At 37.6% G+C, this 19,260-nt stretch overlaps 2 protein-coding genes across 3 annotated transcripts; one reads left to right on the plus strand and one right to left on the minus strand.

Annotated features, from left to right (window-relative positions):
* Positions 1-703: 703 nt before the first annotated feature.
* LOC112562146 (glutathione S-transferase theta-1-like) lies at positions 704-4,553 on the minus strand. Its single transcript, XM_025235205.1, has 4 exons — positions 4,219-4,553; positions 3,377-3,464; positions 2,492-2,645; positions 704-2,084 (listed from the first exon to the last, which is right to left on the minus strand). The coding sequence occupies exons 1-4, from the start codon at positions 4,328-4,330 to the stop codon at positions 1,749-1,751; spliced, it is 690 nt and encodes a 229-aa protein (XP_025090990.1). The 5' UTR covers positions 4,331-4,553; the 3' UTR covers positions 704-1,748.
* Positions 4,554-7,533: 2,980 nt separating this feature from the next.
* Positions 7,534-18,614, plus strand: LOC112562145 (bicaudal D-related protein homolog). Of its 2 annotated transcripts, none has more exons than XM_025235201.1 (11): positions 7,534-9,104; positions 9,934-10,149; positions 10,367-10,483; positions 10,830-10,976; positions 11,462-11,638; positions 12,115-12,342; positions 12,948-13,117; positions 13,250-13,408; positions 13,680-13,827; positions 13,963-14,062; positions 14,272-18,614. In XM_025235201.1, exons 1-7 carry the CDS (start codon positions 8,745-8,747, stop codon positions 13,077-13,079), a joined length of 1,377 nt encoding a protein of 458 aa, XP_025090986.1. In that variant the 5' UTR covers positions 7,534-8,744; the 3' UTR covers positions 13,080-13,117; positions 13,250-13,408; positions 13,680-13,827; positions 13,963-14,062; positions 14,272-18,614. The 2 variants fall into 2 exon arrangements, with proteins under 2 accessions (XP_025090986.1, XP_025090985.1); XM_025235200.1 differs by having other exon boundaries at positions 7,537-9,104; positions 11,462-11,634; positions 12,111-12,342.
* The last annotated feature ends 646 nt before the right edge of the window (positions 18,615-19,260 follow it).

The following is a 19,260-nucleotide window of genomic DNA, read 5'->3' on the forward strand; positions in this document are numbered from 1 at the left end:
ATAGGAGAGCAAGCCTGCTTGACTTGCACATATTTATTTATATTAAAAATATGTGCAAAAATATTTTGTAAGTTTAAAAATCTACTACATTTTAATTTTGATAACAAAATGTTTACTGTAAATTTCGGACTATAATGTGCGCTTCAATAGAACGAAATTTACGATACTTTCTGCCCAATGTGATAACTTTCCATGAAGAATTTTGTAAGATTGCCTCAGTCAATAAAAAGTAAATATTTATTGTGCTGTTATTCATCATTGTAGACTAGATTACATGTTACTCGCTTTTTCGTTGTGTTTTTAGACAATAATGTTGTCAACAACACACGTCAAAACAGTTTTTTTTCTTGTAGGCTTAAATATTGTTCTTGCTCTATGATAAAAGGGTTGGTAGCTAATTCATAAAATATTAAGAATGTATTTTAAGCGGATGTAAACTGTAAATGAATAATTTATATATGATGACGTAGATTCAGACGATCGATTCTTTTCATTGACTCTAAAGGTGGAGATTGTAATGCTTGTACCTGTGACATAGGCAGCTTGTAGAACCTGGAAATTTTGAAATCGTTTCCTTCACATTATCCTGTATCCACAAATTAGTTTGTGCTGAATATGCTCCCCGTTTTATTCCATTCGCCCATCGGCATACATATTTTTTGGGAAACATTCTAACCATTTTCATTGTTAAAACAGTAAAAAAAACTGTATAATCAAATTTATTCTGATTAAATATATTTTTTAAATTTAAAGAAATATTTCTTGATGCTTTTATGTTCACAGACCAATCAAACAGCACAAATATGCAAAAAGAATTTTTTTGTATGTCGGCATGATCTCACTTATTATATAAGACATGTTTAGCTAGCTGAAAAATCATAATCATAGACAAGAATGAACTGCAATTCAATTAAACTGACAATGGACAACATAAATGCAGCAAAACGGTATATTACCTTGTTTAAAATTTTGTTGATTCAAATTTGAATGAGCAGTAGAAATTTATTGTATTTTACAGGAGATTTGTCTTGAAATTTAATTTTTTAAATCAACCTTTTTTTTATTCATAATGGAATAAATCCCTTGAGCTCCTAGCCACATTTAGCTGTGCTGCTGTTCCCACTCTTCTGCACAAAATAAGCCGCCGATGGAAATGCTGTCTGGCTTCATCCAATAAAAATGGTTTGATTTTCGTTGTGTGTACACGTTCCCTTTAGACCACACGTTTCCGCCTTTGACCTTAACAATACGTCCGCCTTCTAATCACGTGACAAAACCTGATGTTACGGTGAATTCCCTTGACTTATTTTGGTTTCCTGGGAAATGTAAGATAAATGCATATGAGCCAACAAAGGCGAGGTCCCCTAAAAACCTCTATAGACTTTCCATTGAGGTCCAAACAGCTATTAAGCGATTCATTAATACAAAGAATTATTGTCAGAATCATACGTGTTTTCCAACCAAAGTACAATCCAGGCTTGGAGACTAAAATGACAGAATGGATTCAGTTTCCAGGAACGCTGGAAAGTTGAATTTTGCCCCGAGGTGAAGCACTAAGGAATGATCTTTAGAGGTTGATATGGTGATTTTTCGCAGCCACAAAAAAATCTTGAATATCAGAAAAGGCTCGTTGCACGTTTCCATCTTCATAAACAAACACGCTATCGGTCTGTCACGTAATCTCTAACAGTAACAAAAGCAAGTTTTCGACACGACGCCATAATTTGTAAACATTCGGACAACTTTGATCACAGCTGGGCCTTGATCTTCTCATACATGACGCGAACCTGCCGCCCGACCTGATGCGCCTCGTCGAAGAAGGGGTTGGTCTGTTTCCGCACGCGCGCCATCCAGGCCGTCACAACCGCGCTGCTTTCGTACAGCCCCTCCTCCAGGACCGGGTACAGTTGCTGCAGCTCGCAGGCACAGAAAAGATCCGCTATGGTTATGACGTCACTGGACAAAAACGGCGTCTTCGCCAGGTAGTATTCCTCCAGGTGTTTCACCACTTCCCTCACCTTCTGTCGGAAGAAGTTTACTTTGCCCATGTTCACGGGGTTACCAGTCGCTCTAGGTATGATCAACTGCACAAGATTGAGAGCATATCTTCATGTTTCTGTTGTTGAAAGCAATGGTTCATTATTTATTTGCGTGTTTTCCCCATATTTTACATTAAAAATACCAGAATTTATTTTTCATGTAATTATTAATAATGCCTTTGGCGTTCCAATTAGCTCCCCCACCCCCATCCATGCTCAACCTGTCAATGTGAGCTGCGCGTGTAAAGGGAGGTAATGTGCGTACAGTTAAACTCGGCCGTGAATTCCTTCCCTTTACTGGCCTTGCATTGATATGCAAAATTGATTTGATACTCGAAATGAAACAAAGTGAAAGAAAGGAAGAAAGTGACACAGAAAACTGGATGGAAAAAAAAGAATGATCTTTTCTTTTATTTGTAGTGGGGTGACACGAAAATAATATGCTTGCTAACCAGATTCTGGATGACCATAGAACATCCAAGTCGAGTGTTGAGATGATGCCAGTGCAAGTACTCATTGATACGTGCTCGTTTCTGTGGGTCTGACCGAGGATACCAGTGGTCAGGTGTGTTCCTTGTACTTGACAGGTATTCCACAATAGCTATGCTGTTAACATGTCAGAAAGTATATAATTTAATTCACTGTCAATGTGTTATTCATTATAGAGGCCACTTGTAATCATGTTTTCCTCCATACAGGTGAGCTCAATGACTCTTAACAGTGCAGACTGACAGATACACTTAAACTTACAGCAACAAATATACTTATACAAAGACATGCAAGCATACAGCTGTCAAAGATTTCCCATATTATTTACACCTGTCGTGACGAGAGACCGATTAGCATTCTTTAAAGACAACTTGATTGCTACTTGGAGCTCAACAAACATGTCATGACCAGTTGTGCTTTAACAGCTCTTTTGCTTGATAGATGACATGATCATTTTTAACACCAAGGGGAATTTCAGGGAAGAAAACACATATTGCCTCTGAGCTGTAATGAATGTTGATACTTTGCTGAAGGGTTTGATAGTGAAGGTGCAGCCAGTCTAGAATTGAATGCTTAAGAACACACTAAATAGTAGTCTATGAGATACATGACAGATGGACCAATAATAAACTAGACAATAAAGCAATGAGAATAGTAACAAGTACAGGATTACAGAGTAAGAATGTCAAGTAAAAGAATTTAATTAGTTGCATGCCATGTACATCACCCACTTGTGCCTAGAAAAATAAATATGTATTATTAGGTATGTATGGCACCATTTAGACACGTGGACAAGGTGCCATGATGTATTCTTCTATAAAGTCTGTTACTGAAAGAAGAAAACTTGCCTTTCTGTTAAAATGAATCCATTATCATCGATTACAGGAACTAGTTGCAAAGGGTTAATCTTGGCAAATTCTTCTGTCCTGTGTTCCCCTAAACAAAGTATACACAAAACATACGCAGAGTAATGATCATAGTCAAACTTTTATTGAGATTAACAGAAAATATGGCAACAATCCATTGATATATTCCTTAATAATTTACGAAGTAGTGTGCAGCAATCAGACCTAGCCCATTGAGCCCGCCCACCACACACTTTCCGAAATAATGCTATTATGTGTTGTATGTGTTATGTGTGTTATGTGTTGTGAGGGAAGTCATCCTAAAGGCTGTGAACACGCATAAATTATCTACAGTATAAACCTCACTGACGGGAGAAGCTGTATATTAATGTGAAGGGAATAATTCTGACTCATTGCTCAGTGATGGGCAGGTCAGAAACAAAACCAACAAAGAATTAAGGTGTCTTGAGCTCACGAGTAAAAGTTGTTCAAACTAGAGACGGGAGGTAGGGAAGGTGAAGTTTACATTTATTACACATGTTAAAAACGCGAGAGACAACACCCAAAATTTTAGCCCCTTAATCCTACTATATACACAGTTGAACTTTGCCCTACACCTTACCTCTAAACAATTGTTCACAAGCCCACAAGCAAATTTTACCATGTGATTCTAAACTATTTAGTTTGAGGCATAACTCTTTACTCTTCTAGTACTGTAGTGTAAACGAAAGGAATAAGTAAGCAGAAAAGCAAAAGGCTCCGATGACCGGCAGAGCGATTTCATTTGTACAACATGTAAGCACCTGCAATGATAGGCGACGACTGAACGAGCTGTACATACATACCTTTTCTAAGTGCAACCTTTTTGTCTTCAAAAGAAATCTTATTAAGTTTAAGAAACATGTACACTGTACGTGAGGGCTGCGACATCAAATCGTAATAAAACTTCAAAGCCATGTTTGCAACCGAAGTTATTACTCGAGTCTCCAGCTCAGAGTCTCACTGTCTCCAAATGGAAAGCGTTTACCCTGATGATACTTTGTACCAATAGCAAGGTCTTACGTCCTCATTATCGGGGTACACGTGTACTAATAAGATATAAAACTAAATAGGAAAAAAATCTCTTAATGATGTCTCGATAAGCGAAAGGATGTAAACAAGACTCGAAACTCGCTCTTCGTTTTCTGTCAGTGAAGTCCCTTGTTGCCAAAAATAGCAGTGAAGCAGACGACACTTCTGGGGCTCACGAACTTTATTCTTTTTCGCCTGATGAAAATCTTAATTACAATACACGTTAATAAAATATGTATTCAAAGCTTTTTCTTAATGCATAGTATGTGTGTAAAAGTGTGTGCACGTGTTTGCGTGTGGGCGGGTGTGTAATGTATAGTATGCATCACAACAAAAGCAGGTTGCACTCTCTGAGCTGACCAACATTAATAAAAGTGGGAACAGTCGACATTAAAAACACTAACAAACAATAGCAGGCTATGGTACACAAAATACACTCAGCGCCACGAGCTAAAGATTGTAATAGCTAATGTATAGTATTTAAAATAAAAGGTATAAAAGATTACATTTGGTTAATTAAATATGACGTAAAAGGGAATCGCATTGATTACTAATAAAAAGAAGAAGAAGAAAAAACAACAACAAAAGAATCAAACATAATTTTGTTAAGCAAAACGGGTTTTCCAATGAGCGTTTGAATATTGCCTTTGATTGAAAAAATAGTGAATGTGATATGGAAGAGAGTTCCACTGTTTAGAAGCACAGAAAAAAAAAATTCTTTATCCCCATGTATTTGTAGATAGAATGGATAGAATGTTAGTCTTGGAATATCGATCAGTTACCTGCAGAGGATGATGATGAGGAGGAGGAGAGAAAATAATCATCCAAATAAAAACACAAATTTTATTTTAAAGGGCAAGAATATTAACGACAAAAAAATGTGTCATGGGTGAAGATTTTAAAGCTGTCGAGATAGATGACAAATGCCTGCTGTGAACAGGAAAAGAATTTCAATGCTGGGGTAGGTTTTATCCAAGGTCTTAAGTCGGACTCTACGTTAAGTCCAGTCCAAGTGTTTTAGCTAAATTTCCAACATCCGGTTATGGTTTGCATGCATGTGAGTTTTTGAAAATGCATCTGGTCGGCGGTCTCAAGTGGCACAGTCGACATTCGATTTTACACTGGACGCCTTTTTTTTGGCTGTGATGTTAAATTGTGTGTCCCAAATGCTCAATTAAAATTAAAGTCATTTTGTAGGAACGCCAGTACATCAGGGGAAACTTTGCAGCCACATTCAGCTTTTATTATTGTCCATCTGCAATGCAGTCAAGTGGTCAGCCATTATGCTCAGTTTTCTCCCCAGTTGCTCACAATCTGCTAAATGTCACAACTCTCTATGCTATAATATAATCGGTATTTTTAAGTTATCTAGATTTACTGTTTGTTGAGCTATCCAATGTCAAGTGCGGCGAAATAGCTCGTCAATTCTTCACTCATACAGTCGTTGAAATTTAATTTGTTTTTCCTCGCAATTGTCCCTCAACAAATCCCCTTGCATTGATACCGAAAAGTTTTATTTGTGTTATATATCATCATGAAAATCTTTAAAATTGTCAGGTTTTTTGAACGCTTTAAGTGTTCTCTAAGATTTGTGGCTTTAAGTGGCTAAAACTTTGGACATCTTCAAATCACGAAATCAACTGATATGGTCTTTCCTTTTTTTTTTTTTTTTTTTTGGTATCAGCTAATATATAACCCCCCTGACATGAAAACTATAAATGGACATTTATCGCAGCACTTATGCAAGTTAAGCAGATGGTCACAGCACTCCTGGTGCTTTTAATGGTGTGTTGACTTTTTCGTGCTGCTAAAAATAGATTTTAGCAAACGGTGTACGTGTGTGTGTGTGGTTTATGTTGTTACTGGCCAGACCACTATTTTAATAACATGTTGACATATTCTGCTGCTGAGACTAGGCTTTCACACGTGCGTGCGTGCGTGCGTGCGTGTACATATATATTATGAGGTCTTATTTGCACACAAAGCTGATATACACCAGCTACCACTCTTAAGATAAAACTTGAGTGGATACTTCATACTTGATCGCCGCTTGTGGCTCGACAAACAGACTCCAGCAAAGTCGTGTTTTAACAGCTCTTTTGCTCGAAAGATGGCATGATCGTTTTTAGCATCAAAGGGCACTTCAGGTAAGAAAACACTCTGCCTAAGCTGTAGTGAATGTTGATAAGTTGCCGAAGAGTTTGACAGTGAAGGTGCAGGTTATATACCACCGTGCACACACTTTCCTCAGCAAAATAAACTTGTGCTTTGCATTCCCTGCTGCTCATTTGTGGTGTATCTCAAATTTTAAAAAAAAACATATTCCTGGGCCCGAATCTGTCGTAAGGGATGTCTAATCAGCATAGAGAAGCAATGTCTGAGAAAAATAAAATCGAAAACTCTAAAATAAATGCATGTGTTATCAGCATGTGTATGTATGTGTATAAAATGTGTATAATTTATGTAAGCGAGGAGGGGGAAGGGGTAGGAACCAACCATACAATTTCTTTCATCTGTCTCGGACTCTGATGATACACATTATACTCACGTTTGAACGAGTGCTTAAACAGTGTGCGCAAGACTTTGACTTTAATCATCCAGCTGACTTGTAAATGTTAAATATTGTATATAGTAAATTAACATGATCGCCTATTTTTTCTAAGGTCCATTCTTTATTTTCTTGTTAATTGCTGCTAGCAAATTAAAGTGCGTACATGAATAACCCTCACGAATCAGTAAGGTTATCTTGTACAAATTTAAAGTATCCACACCTTCTCTACGAACACAACACACATGACGCACGGTCGTGGAGTGTACGGTAAAAAAAACCGAACCAACAAAGGCCAGAGCAACATCTCTTTTGTCTCAGCACTGACTGATCAAATAAACACGACAAAGAGATTCTGCCAGCGGGAAACTGTAATTGTAAATCTTTGCTAGAGACAATATATTATAGCCTCATTCGATGTAGTTTGTCTAAAATATGGCCGTCAACAGTCAACCCTTCCACTGTGTAACTACATTTGTGAACGTTACCACTAAATTATATGATGATATTAAAGAGGATGCAGGTACCTCGAAAAGAATCGAGCAAGCAAGATTCGTCATCTTTTGCCTGACACAAAGTGATTTTGATTTGCAAGGAGGCAGAACAAAAGGTTGTAGACTTTAACAAAGCGCTTGATTGGAGACATGTATATAGCCCTCGGCACAAAGCGACGTGTTTGTCACAGCATCAGCCGACCGCCAGCCAAGATTTGTCTGCCATGGCCGTTACATTGATCGAATTGGTGACGTCACTCACTGGCTGAACTGGTGTCGGTCGTTTTCCTCCCTTCGGAACGACTTCGTCACTCTCCGCCGGAGAACGAGCGGCGCGTCGCACGCGTACATAATCGTGACGCATCGAGTGACATCATGTCATTGTTTCCCATGCGAGGCCATCAAAACACTCGATGACTTCACGTACCCACGCCACCCCTTTGCCCACCGCGTGGACAACCACAGTAGGTTAATTCATCCTTATCTCACCATCGCCACTTTTTTCTGGTTACTTTGACGTCTCGCTATCTCGGACTTGTTTTTACCTGAGAACACAGGTGTGCCTAGTCGCAGCGGGGACTGTTTGCCAGCGACAGGTAAAAGCACAGTAGTGGACTCCACGCCTGACAGCTATAGAGTAAACAGCTTGTGTGTGTGTGGCGTCGATTTTTTGTGTGTCAGTGACGAAGCTGATATTTTTATATATTAATGTCGTGATTTCCTGTGAAGTCGTTCGTGTGCTGGTGAAAAATTCGATCTCAAAGTGAATAGCTGTACTTACCAACTGGAAATTTCGAAATATACTGGGATCGAGTGACCAAGACCTCGCAAAACAGATTTAAGCTCATATCTTGCTGGAAGACTTATTAATATTAACAGCCGTGGTGGTGGTGGAAGATGAAAACAACACTGGATTTTCTATTGTGGTTAATAATGATTGAAGATAACGACAAATTAATACATCTGTGACGTTGATGAAGCCTCTAATAAAATTGTGTCAGGGATACAGCTGAACACAGCTGCATAATGAATGAAGATGTTACGGTAGAGTTCGGCAGGCTTTGTATGAAGGTGTGTCAGCAGATGTTCTGTCGGCAACGTGTCCTGAGAAGTACGGTTTCTTTAACGTCCTCCTAAGTCGGCGTACGTCTTGTTTCTGATGAGGGGCAGGTGTGACAAAGATCTCACTGATGAGCTTACGTGCCCAACAGCGACACTCAGGTGTAATCCATGTGAAAATCTATCCGTGTGCTGAATAATGAGTGAAGAAGAGGAAAATTGTGAATATCAACAAACAACCGACGGTTCGTCGAGGAGTCTTATTCTTGATCATCGCCATGACCTTGACACGAGACCAGACGTGAGGATTCTTGGAGAGAATCTCGATGATGGCGATCAGTCGGTGGACAGGGATGATGATGATGTGACTTACGATGATAATTACGCTGATGTCAGCGATGAAGAGCAAGAAGACGATGGAGATGTGTACGCCCAGCTGGCAAGAAAAGAAAGGGACTTGCTGTTGGCAGCCCAGCTGGGTAAAGCTTTGCTGGAAGAGAACGAGGAGCTACGGCGTCAGAACATGGCCCTGAGTCAGGAATGCTCCCAGCGAATGGAGGTCAGTACGTGGTTCTTTTTTACATGTAATACTTTATGACTGAATGAACAATGTCTAATTCTTGCATCATGCTACAATAATAAAATTTAAATGCTTCGTTGTAAAATTGGACATCAGGCAATGCTTTCTTGTAGAAATAGAATCTAGGAAATGTAACCTTTTCATAATAAAAATAGCATTGTCAAAGTATAAACTAATAGTGCGTTAATTATTTTAATGTATCAAATTGACACTCAAAAATTTCCTTTGAACCTTCTTTGTCTGTCCTTCTCTTTTTATGCACTCACTTTTACACACACATACACATATTTTTGCATGTTTGGACTAAAATGACAAAAACTGCTGCATGATCATAGTGATGTTTCTTAAGTTTGCCAATGTATTAATCTATTTTTGTGGTGCTGACTGAAAAGTGTTAAACATTCTCCAGTCATGCTCTATTCTTCTCTCAAGACAATCAGTTAATTTTGTTTTGTGACACCGTGTTCTCCTTTATTTTTTATCTGTTCTTAACACAGAGAAAAAAATTACAGCATAGCATTTGAATGCAATTGCTTATCTTCCCTAATCTTAATGTTCAGGTTTAGATAAACATAGAACAATGACAAATAGAACAAATATTTAATGACAACTAAAAACATTTTACTAAGACAATTTCAATTAGATGTGACAGGTTTTTTAATATAAAAGATGACAAGAAATTTCAGTGCTAGATTTTGTAGAAGTGAATTTGGTTCTGTTAATATGTTACATTTTAAAATTGCCTGCTTATCCTGCTTTGAGGAAACAAGATAATGTAGTAGTCTAAAGCAATTTGTTATGACACCAGGAATGGCAGCAACAGAAGCACGAGCTTCAAATGCAGTTAGCCCAACGCCAGTCAGAGTATGAGAGCACCATTAGGGACTTGAATGATGATCTCACCATTTTGCAAGAGCGTCTGGACAACCGTCATCATCAGGAATGGGCTGGCAATCACCAGCATGCATCCACCATGCGACGTCTACAGCAGCACTGCGAGTACCTGAGTGAACAGCTTCAGCAGGTGAGCTGTCACCATGTCAGACTAAATCTTGAACATCCTTGAAAGGGTCGTATAAATCAAGCCATGCTCACCTTTAGGCATCAAAGGCATCAAACTTTCAGTATGTTGTTGATAATGCTAGTAATATGATATCAAGAAATTTTATCTTACTTTTAACATTTTTGTAAAAAGCAATCTATCTTTCTTAATTTAAAAAAAGTTATAATGCACTTTTCAGTCTCTGACCTCACAACAAACATTAGAGTCAGAAGTACGAAGACTGAAGGAAACTGCTGAGTCCCAAAATGCCCAGCTGTGTCATCGTGACTCATGTATAGGACAGTTAGAAGGAGAAGTAAGTGTGTAAACCATTAACACATGTATAGGTTTACATAGCCACTTTCATGCGCTCACCCACACACACACATCCATCATCTTAATCATCACTATCACTACCACCCCCATACAATTATCATTATCAACAATATCATCATCATCATCATCATGTCCTTTACACTTGTTAGCTCTGAGGACATTTTGATGATCTTACCATCTCTCTTATGTCGGTCACTCTCTGCATACATGCACACAGATTTCTACATACACTCTCACACACACACAGGCTTTGTTGTTTTGTTTCTTTAATAAATAGTGAAATAAATTACTGGTTTGATTATGTTATTTTTTCCTTTTTGCAACAGGTGTCAATGCTACAATATAAAAACAATGAAGCAGAGGTAGAAATGAAAGCTGGGAAGGACCAGCGCACATCACTGATAGCAGAATTAGAAGAGGCACATGAGCGTATATTACTGCTAGAAAAACAAAGACGGGAATTGGAAACACAGGTATGTGGATATTTGTGTTTTTTTAATTTGAGACAGTAAATGTTGGGTTTTTTCCACTCATACATTACTGTGTGCCTGTGTAAGTAAAACTTGAAGCATACAGATTCATACATGTTAACATTCAAACAAAAACTCCTGAAAGCTTGACCTTCCACTAATCCCACATGCAGCACAGTTCAAGGAAATGAACTGGTGCCTAGCATCTGGAATTACACTTGTGGTAAAATTATTCAGTGATATAAACAAAATAAGGACAGAGCTGATAAAGACACTTTTTCCCAGTCAAGTCTTAATTGTGTCATAAATTTGAAAATCAAACCAATCATATGAAATCTATTATTACAAATAAACTTTGGATCATTGTTTATTGCATTATTTTCCTATGCAGAAAGCCAATTGATAAAAGGAGGAATAAGATATTATGGAAAACCTCAATAGATCATGATACATAAAAAAAATATGCAATGACCATATCATTGTTTTAGCTGCACCAAGTGATGAATGAACTACGTGAACTTCAAGAAACAAACAACATGCTGCAAGCTGAGTTGGATCGACTTAATTCTAGACACCATAATGACAGTGGAAGTTCCCAGACATTATTCAGTGAACTTTACCAGTCATCACATAGTAGTTTGCTAGGTCCTGAGCAGTTTGGTCAGTAAGTGAGTGCGCGCATGCGTGTGTGTGTGCATGCATTTTAAGTGTGTGCAACAAAGAGAGATTCCTGTATATAAATGCTGTAAGCTAAAAGAATATAGTTGCATGAATCATCCACACACTGTTAAAATTCCATGCAGAAGTGCTGAATTTTATGAATCTGTCCCTAAGTGGACACTCATTGGAAAACCTGGAATTATGAAGAATAAACACACACACGACACTAATATGCACACACGCACACACACGCACATGCAGGTACACAGATACTAGCTGTGTAACCAGCATGCCAGTCCTTGATGGCTGTATTACTGTCTAAGTGAGCATCAGTGACATAGACTAAAATGATAGTAAAGATATATAGTCATAATAATCACTAAAATGTTGATTTTAGGTATGTGATCAAACAATTTCTCCAAAAACCTTTTTTTAAGTTGAACCCAAAATAGAAAATTAAGTTTTTTTAAATTTATTTCAGGAGAACAACTTAGACAGAATAGCTAGCTTGTCAGCTGAGATGTTAGATGAAGATAATTTTGAGTACGATGAAGATTTTATTACTGGTATGAACCCAAACTACAGCAGTCCTATCTATGGCCATGAACATTTTGGTGGAAGTGTCTACATGTCTGAGGGAGAAGTCAATATATCAAGCCTGTCCTTGGACCCTGACAACAACAAAGATAATAATAGGGATGGTGAACAGGTAAATATGCACCTGTTGGCTCCCAGATTGCAACCTACCAACCATTACACATGCATGCTTATGCAACCTCATCTGAATCGAAGGTATTCTGTATGCATGCATGTGTTTAAGTGCACGCTCGGATTATTATTTTTTTTTTTTTGGTCAAACTTAAGAGGAGATACACAAATGTGATGCCAACATTTAAATGCTAGACTGTGTACTTAGCACAAACAATGCTTCCTTATCTTCAGCTGTTGAATGATTGTCTTGGTATATATTTTTTAAAGTTTAAGTTCGCAGGACTAGAGGAAGTCTACTGTTTTCCAAATATGTATTTGATGCTAAACCACTACCCTTAAATGTGATAGTTTTGTAGCATGTCACTAATTTAAGACACTTCGACTTATGTTAATACAGCTCTAATATATAATGATAGTTATTAAATGCTAACATATAGTTTCAAGAATTTTGAATGATTCTTCTTTGAGAGTAAGGATTTTCCGATTGCCAGAATTAGGCATGTGATGTAGGAGCAGTTTCAATTTTCTTTTAATAAGACTGAATGTGTTCTTTATAAATTTCCCTTTTTAAAATTACGTCCTTTAAAATCAAAAATTGTTTAGGTGGATGATGAGAGAAAAGAGAACAGTGATGAAGAAAAGTGTCAAAAAATGCTTCCACACTCAGAAGTATTTGAAGAGTCAACAACTTCGGGCGTACATCCAGTTTTCACCCAAAACCTAAGCAGCGTGTAACCTTGACCTCTGAACTTGAAGAATTCATGCAAGAAATGGTGAGGTTCAGTTCTGCTAACCTTTTCCTTCCCATCTTCCTTATCTGCTTAAAAATGAATTATTTACTCAGATATTCATGTCCTTTGTTATATCAGTGTAATTGCTATTAAAGTACCAGTCTTTCCTAACAGAGTAAGATGTCAGAAGAAGAGGAAAGCCATCTAGAACAGAAGGATAGCAACTCGGGAACAGATGACGAAGATGAGGAATGGCCAATGTCTACCCTTCAACGTCAAGTGTCAGAAACATGCCGGCACCTAAACCATCAGCATCTGACAAATGTCCTACAAGTGTGTCTGAATGTTTTTCATTTTACTACAGTGCACAGTTTACTTTCATTATTTGTCATTTCATTGTTGCCAACAAAATCTGCATTAAATAATAGATACAGAAAGCATGTTAACTAGCAGGTACTTGCAATAAAAGAGGGGCAATTAACTCATTATGCATTGGACTTCACATAGATGTGTCCAGGCACACATTTTCACAACATAGATTAATTAGTGCACAGTTTTTTTAATAAAAACATTGCTTATTTCACTTCCTGTAAAATTTGTGAAGGAATACCAAATCGCTTGCAAGATTACCAAGCTCGGATGTCAGAACTGCAGAAGATTTGTGATGAACTGCAGGATGCTGCCTGTGGACAGTTATCATCAGATGAAGTCATACGCCAAACACGGCAAGAGCGTGACAATGCCAGGGATAGGTGAGGTTTTTTTTTTCACTCTTGAAAACTCTTTTGGGCACAAATGAATGCATGAGTGCCTCTGTTCCCTGTGCATGCCTCTATGTGTGTGTGTGTTTACAACAGCTGTTAAAGTAATAATGGCTTTATATTCAGGTGTGCACAGCTGGAGTTAGATGTGACAACCTTGACCTCTCAGCTCATTACTGTTGTTCACCAGAAGGTGGCGCTGTCACAGGAACTTGACCAGTGGCAGGTAAAGTCACAAATTTAATGACAGATAATGCATACTTGGAGGACTTCATCCAAGGAAGGAAATAAAATTTACAGATATTTGTGGGAGAAAGAATATCATGTGGGCTACAATGCTAGTTGTTAACTATCTGTCTTGTTGCTTTAAAAGTTATAACCATTCTATGTGCAGCTTATGGCAAAAAAGAAAATATTTTACCTTCTGTCATTCAGGTGGATCTGAGTGAAGTACTCAAACTGCAGATGGAATGTCGTGTCTCAGAGCAGCACAGGGCAGAGCAGACCATCGCTATGTTGGAAAAGGGTCTTTCAAGCCACAGAAAGAGAGCTGAGACAGACCGCTTCATAAACAAAAGAAACTGACTTGCCAGTCTAATTCTGAGGTCAGCTGTTGAAGCTGCACAAGAGCAAGAAATGGTCTTTCAGTCCACAGAGAGCTGAGACACACCACTTGATAAACAAAAGAAACTGATTTGCCCGTATTATTTTGAGGTCAGCTATTCAAGCTGCACAAGAGAAAGTAAGAATTCGTCTTGTCCTTTGATAAAAATAGACATTGAGATCATGGAGCTGATTCAGAGTTTTTTACTGCCATCTTGTTATTGCTGAGGGAAGAAATTTTGAAAAAGAAAAGACTTCATCTCCAAGAAGATAACATTGTAATCTTGGTCCACCCCTCTCCCTCAACTCCCGGAGTGTTTTTCTTTTCAGAACTTCTAAACATGCAAAGGCCTTCCATTATCAAGGTTATTCTTTTACATTGGTTGATGCCCTTTAAAGGTTTTTGATCTATCTGCCATAGACTGTGTTGAAGACATTTGTCCCCACCACATTTATGGAGAAAACACAAATGGAATGACCAGTACATAAATACCTTTGGCCTAGTCATTCCTTTCAAATTCGTGACACCCTTCTAGTACATGTCTACAGAACATGAGTGTAGTATTTGCATTCTCTGGTGTCATTGAGCTGCTTTAAGTGGTCTTGATAAAATTATTCTGCTGGTAGAAGTATGTTTGAAAATGGTGGCAGTGTGAACAGGCTCTTCATTGCTCAAGCTAAGAGAAGTGGCAAAAAGTGTTTTTACTCTGGATGTGATGAGACTTCGGATTCTCTGTGACAAGCAGACAATCATTTATTGCAAAGGCATATCATGTGCAGACATATCAGGACTTTAAATCAAACATTATCTTGGCTAGAGTAGTGCTCACTTATTGTTAACTGTGTTTGTGGTGCCAACAGCAAGACATCATTTGTGTTGTGCCAAAATGAAAACATCATGCCGGTGTGCTGTATTTGTACATGCTTTGCTTGTTGTTTTGACTTTGCAGTGCTTTATGATTATTAGTCTATGTAGTTACATTTGTATTCAAACTGGCTGCCTGCCTCAAAGTATGAGAAGACTAAACAGATCCAAAGTGCTAATGTTGCAAAACTGAGGAAATTTGATGTCTGATGGAAATAATGTATTAATTAAAATATTTGTTCAGCTAACAGAAAAATATGATATTAAGCTTCAAATGTTACTTGTGGATTTTAGATATATGTGTAGCTTTTACCTCCATACCACCGATCATGCTCATTTTCACTTAGATATTTATTATTAAAGTTAAATTCATAGTGGGCACTGATCCCATAAAATAATTCAAGTCACTGGGAAATGTTCAAAAGTTGTTTAAAAGAGGTGAGTCTTAAGTTGCTGCTTGAAACTGCTTAAAAAGGCGGTCAGGCAGAGCAGTGAGAGTAATGTTGCAAGCATAGAGATAGGCCTAGGCAAAAGTTGCTGGTCACCAGAGCATGGTGTGAGGAATATGGAGCTGAAGCATATCAAACATTAAATGAAGTGTGCAGGATGGTGTCGGGATGAGGCAGGAAGGGAGGTAATCAGAAGCACTGTGGGAGACAAAGCAATGACAGTCCAGTTTGTAATACAGTCGGTGATAGTTAGCAAGTGAAGCTAGCAAAGCAGAGAAAGGTGAAATGATCAGTCTTTTGCACCTAGACCACCAGACAGGCAGTGTCAACATATTTTATTAACCTACAACTGTTTTTTTTTGTAACACTTCTTGCAGGTTTTGTTACATATTTTTCCAGTGATTGATACCTTGTGCACTGGCTTTGAGGATGATCATTTTCTCTGTTTACTACATATAGACCTGGATCTCTCTCTTTGCTGGTGTAAACTCCATGCATAACTATGCTTCATTTCTAGAAAAATGCACATTACATTAATGCAGTTAGTTTCTAGTTGGAAACATGAACACTACTGAAATCTGTAGCATTTGTATGATATCTTTTTGCTTTCACTATTTTTTTATTCAGATCTGTTATATTAATGGATTATATTATAATGGATTTTATTTGAGTATCTTGAGTTTTAAACTCAATGAATGTAGCAATCATGTACTATCATCCCAACACTTACTGCTACTGATGAAGTAAACGTAAGGATATGTTATCCATAATATGAACATAATAGCTGCTGAGACAGTGTAATGGGTTGTAAAGTTGCATTAGCCTTTAATCTTTTGACATTCCACTCATATGATTACAGTATATCTTCAAATTGATGGTGCCTTTCTTTCAAGCAACTTTAGTGAAGAATGATGAAAGTCTCTTCAGTCACTTGGTGACTATAGATTGTCCAATCCTCCATTTAGGAATCCCATTGTATATGACCAGATAAATGCTTAGCTTTACTGTGCTTTTAACTGGGAATAGTTTGGTGATGGTTTTCATTATTCTGCACTTGGAAAACTTCACATTGTTAATGATACATATACTTCTCAATCATGTTCTAGAAACCAATCTGATATTAGAATATCAATAGCTAAGGCTAAGAGGCTTTTACATTTATAGAAAGCTGCAGTATAATCCACAGCAAAGTGTCACTTCCCAACCAGTGTGTCATTGGAAAAATACATATAAATAATATTGCTGTATAATAATAGCTAATAATACAGTCTAGAAGTTTTTGTGCTCTAGATCAGTAGACAAGTCATATTTTGATATCACTTTTGCAACTCAGGGTTCTTGTTAACTGCTGTCTCCTTGCAGTGCTGGTGGCATGTGATAGCATAAGTGCACTAGATTGCATAGTCGCTGTGTTGGTAGCATTGTAATGTGACAGTGCAGAAATGTGGGGATGTGTTATAAGTTGTAATTTCCTTATCTCTACTTGAGTTGACATTTATAATTTTCTTGCTTTTTCTTCTGTATTCACTGTATACAAATCATTTTTTGCAGCACATATGCATCCAACAGTATTAGAGGAATGTGGAAATGAAAACAGCATGGACTGAGTTTGAAAGTATTGGCTGCTTCTTAGTTTAATGTTTCAAAACATATGGTTCTGGTTTGGCACTCTTACCCATATTCTAGGGGGATCCAGCAGTCATACATGGTCTGATTTGAAAGCTTCTGTGCAGCAGAGAAAGGTACTGAAAATTGCCCCACTGCTGAAAATTCCAGAAAATGAAATACAAAAGATTGCTTTTTTGGAATATAAAGGTCATTGAATGGCAAAGCAGGATAATTCATGTGATTATATTTTATGATAAACAATATTTTTATTTTGCTGGTTTAATTACTGCACTTTACAATGCAGGAAACTCTTTCTTATAGCTATTTTCTGCCAAGATACATATTGCTGCTTTCAGAATGATTAGATTCAAGTGTTATCATATTCAATATTCTAGATTTTTTTTTTTAAAAATGAGTATCAGCTGTAGCAAATTTTTGTGGTGGCCAGCAACTGGGCACTCTGCACAAAATCTGCCAAAACTTCCAACTGGTACTATAACCAGGACAAGATTTTGTAATGTGTGCACTCTGACTATTCACTGTATAACTATATTCACCACAAGATGTGTTCTTTAAGACAGCTGCAGAAAAATGGTGCTCGAATGAAGACATGGAATCAGTGGAGTTGTGGATATTGATAGAGAGTAAGCGTCAAGATTGACAGAGACCATTTTAATAGTTTCAACAATTTGTAAATGTGTACTTTGTTGTTGTACTTCATAAAAGAAAACAGTGTTTTGTTTTCTGTGAAACTGGTATTATTATGTTTCAGTTACAGATGTACTGCTCTCTTGATGTGCTTTAGTCTAACTGGAGCAATCTAACATTAGATTGCCTAAAATGTCTGCTTCATTTTCTGCACAGCTAATATTCCAATAACAAAAAATGCTAGACATATGGTACTGCTGCTACATACAGGATCACACTGTATGCGGTCGACTACAACATGTTGCTGTTGACATTTGTAGTCCATTTAGTGTTTGTGTATGTCACAATGTGCTAAGTTTTTTTAAGTGTGGGGGGGGTGTTGCTTTGTTGTTTTTTGTTTGCAGTACTCCGCCAACTTAGCTTGTTTTCTAAGAAGCTTTGTAATTAGATCTATGCTACGAAGGATCTCCTGTGAATGATCTCTTATTTTGCATCAGTGCCATGCAATTTGCTCTGTGTCTTGTATACTAAAATTCATTTGCCAACAAAAAGTCTTTTGTTCTGAATATCTTCAACTAGCTGGGAGTAAATATGCAATCTTGAGAGAAGAACCGAGTAAAACATTTTATGGTTTGTTTGCTTGTCAAAACTGTTAAATCTTCCCATTCACTAGGAATGTTGTGCACCCATTGTTGAACATGTTTTAGTTTATTTTATTCCTTGTTACTCTGTGAGGGACATAGAGCCACAACAAGTGGTCCAGATGAACACTACTTCATTATCAATGTGGTACAGCGAACTTACCCCAGTCAACCCAGCTGTTGCAAATGGGTACCTGACTCTATAGAGGGTTTGGGAAGATAAAGCACCAAAGAAAATATACACAGCCCATCACTCAAAAATAGCTAACCACTTCAAAAGAGAGATCTTCTAACATCTCGTGTGTTATCTCACCACATTACACAAAAATTGGGTGGGAGGCAAAAGTAGTCCCATAAAGAGAGTATACGAAACATAACTAGGGGCAACTTTTGGGAAATCCCTGTTCCTACAAAGTGTGATGAGAGATTGCATGATTGGTAAAATAGCTGGTGGCAAAATAATAGGACAAGCACACACTTAATTCATGTGGATTTTTACAGTTATTTGTGACGGATAAGTGGCAAAACACCCTTGAGAGTCAACCTTAAGCAATACTAGCAAGAAAAAATTCATTCTGAAGAATATTTTGCGCAAAGAACTAAATTAATT

The sequence above is a fragment of the Pomacea canaliculata genome, linkage group LG4 (assembly GCF_003073045.1).
Source record: "Pomacea canaliculata isolate SZHN2017 linkage group LG4, ASM307304v1, whole genome shotgun sequence".
Classification (NCBI taxonomy): Eukaryota; Metazoa; Mollusca; class Gastropoda; order Architaenioglossa; family Ampullariidae; genus Pomacea; species Pomacea canaliculata.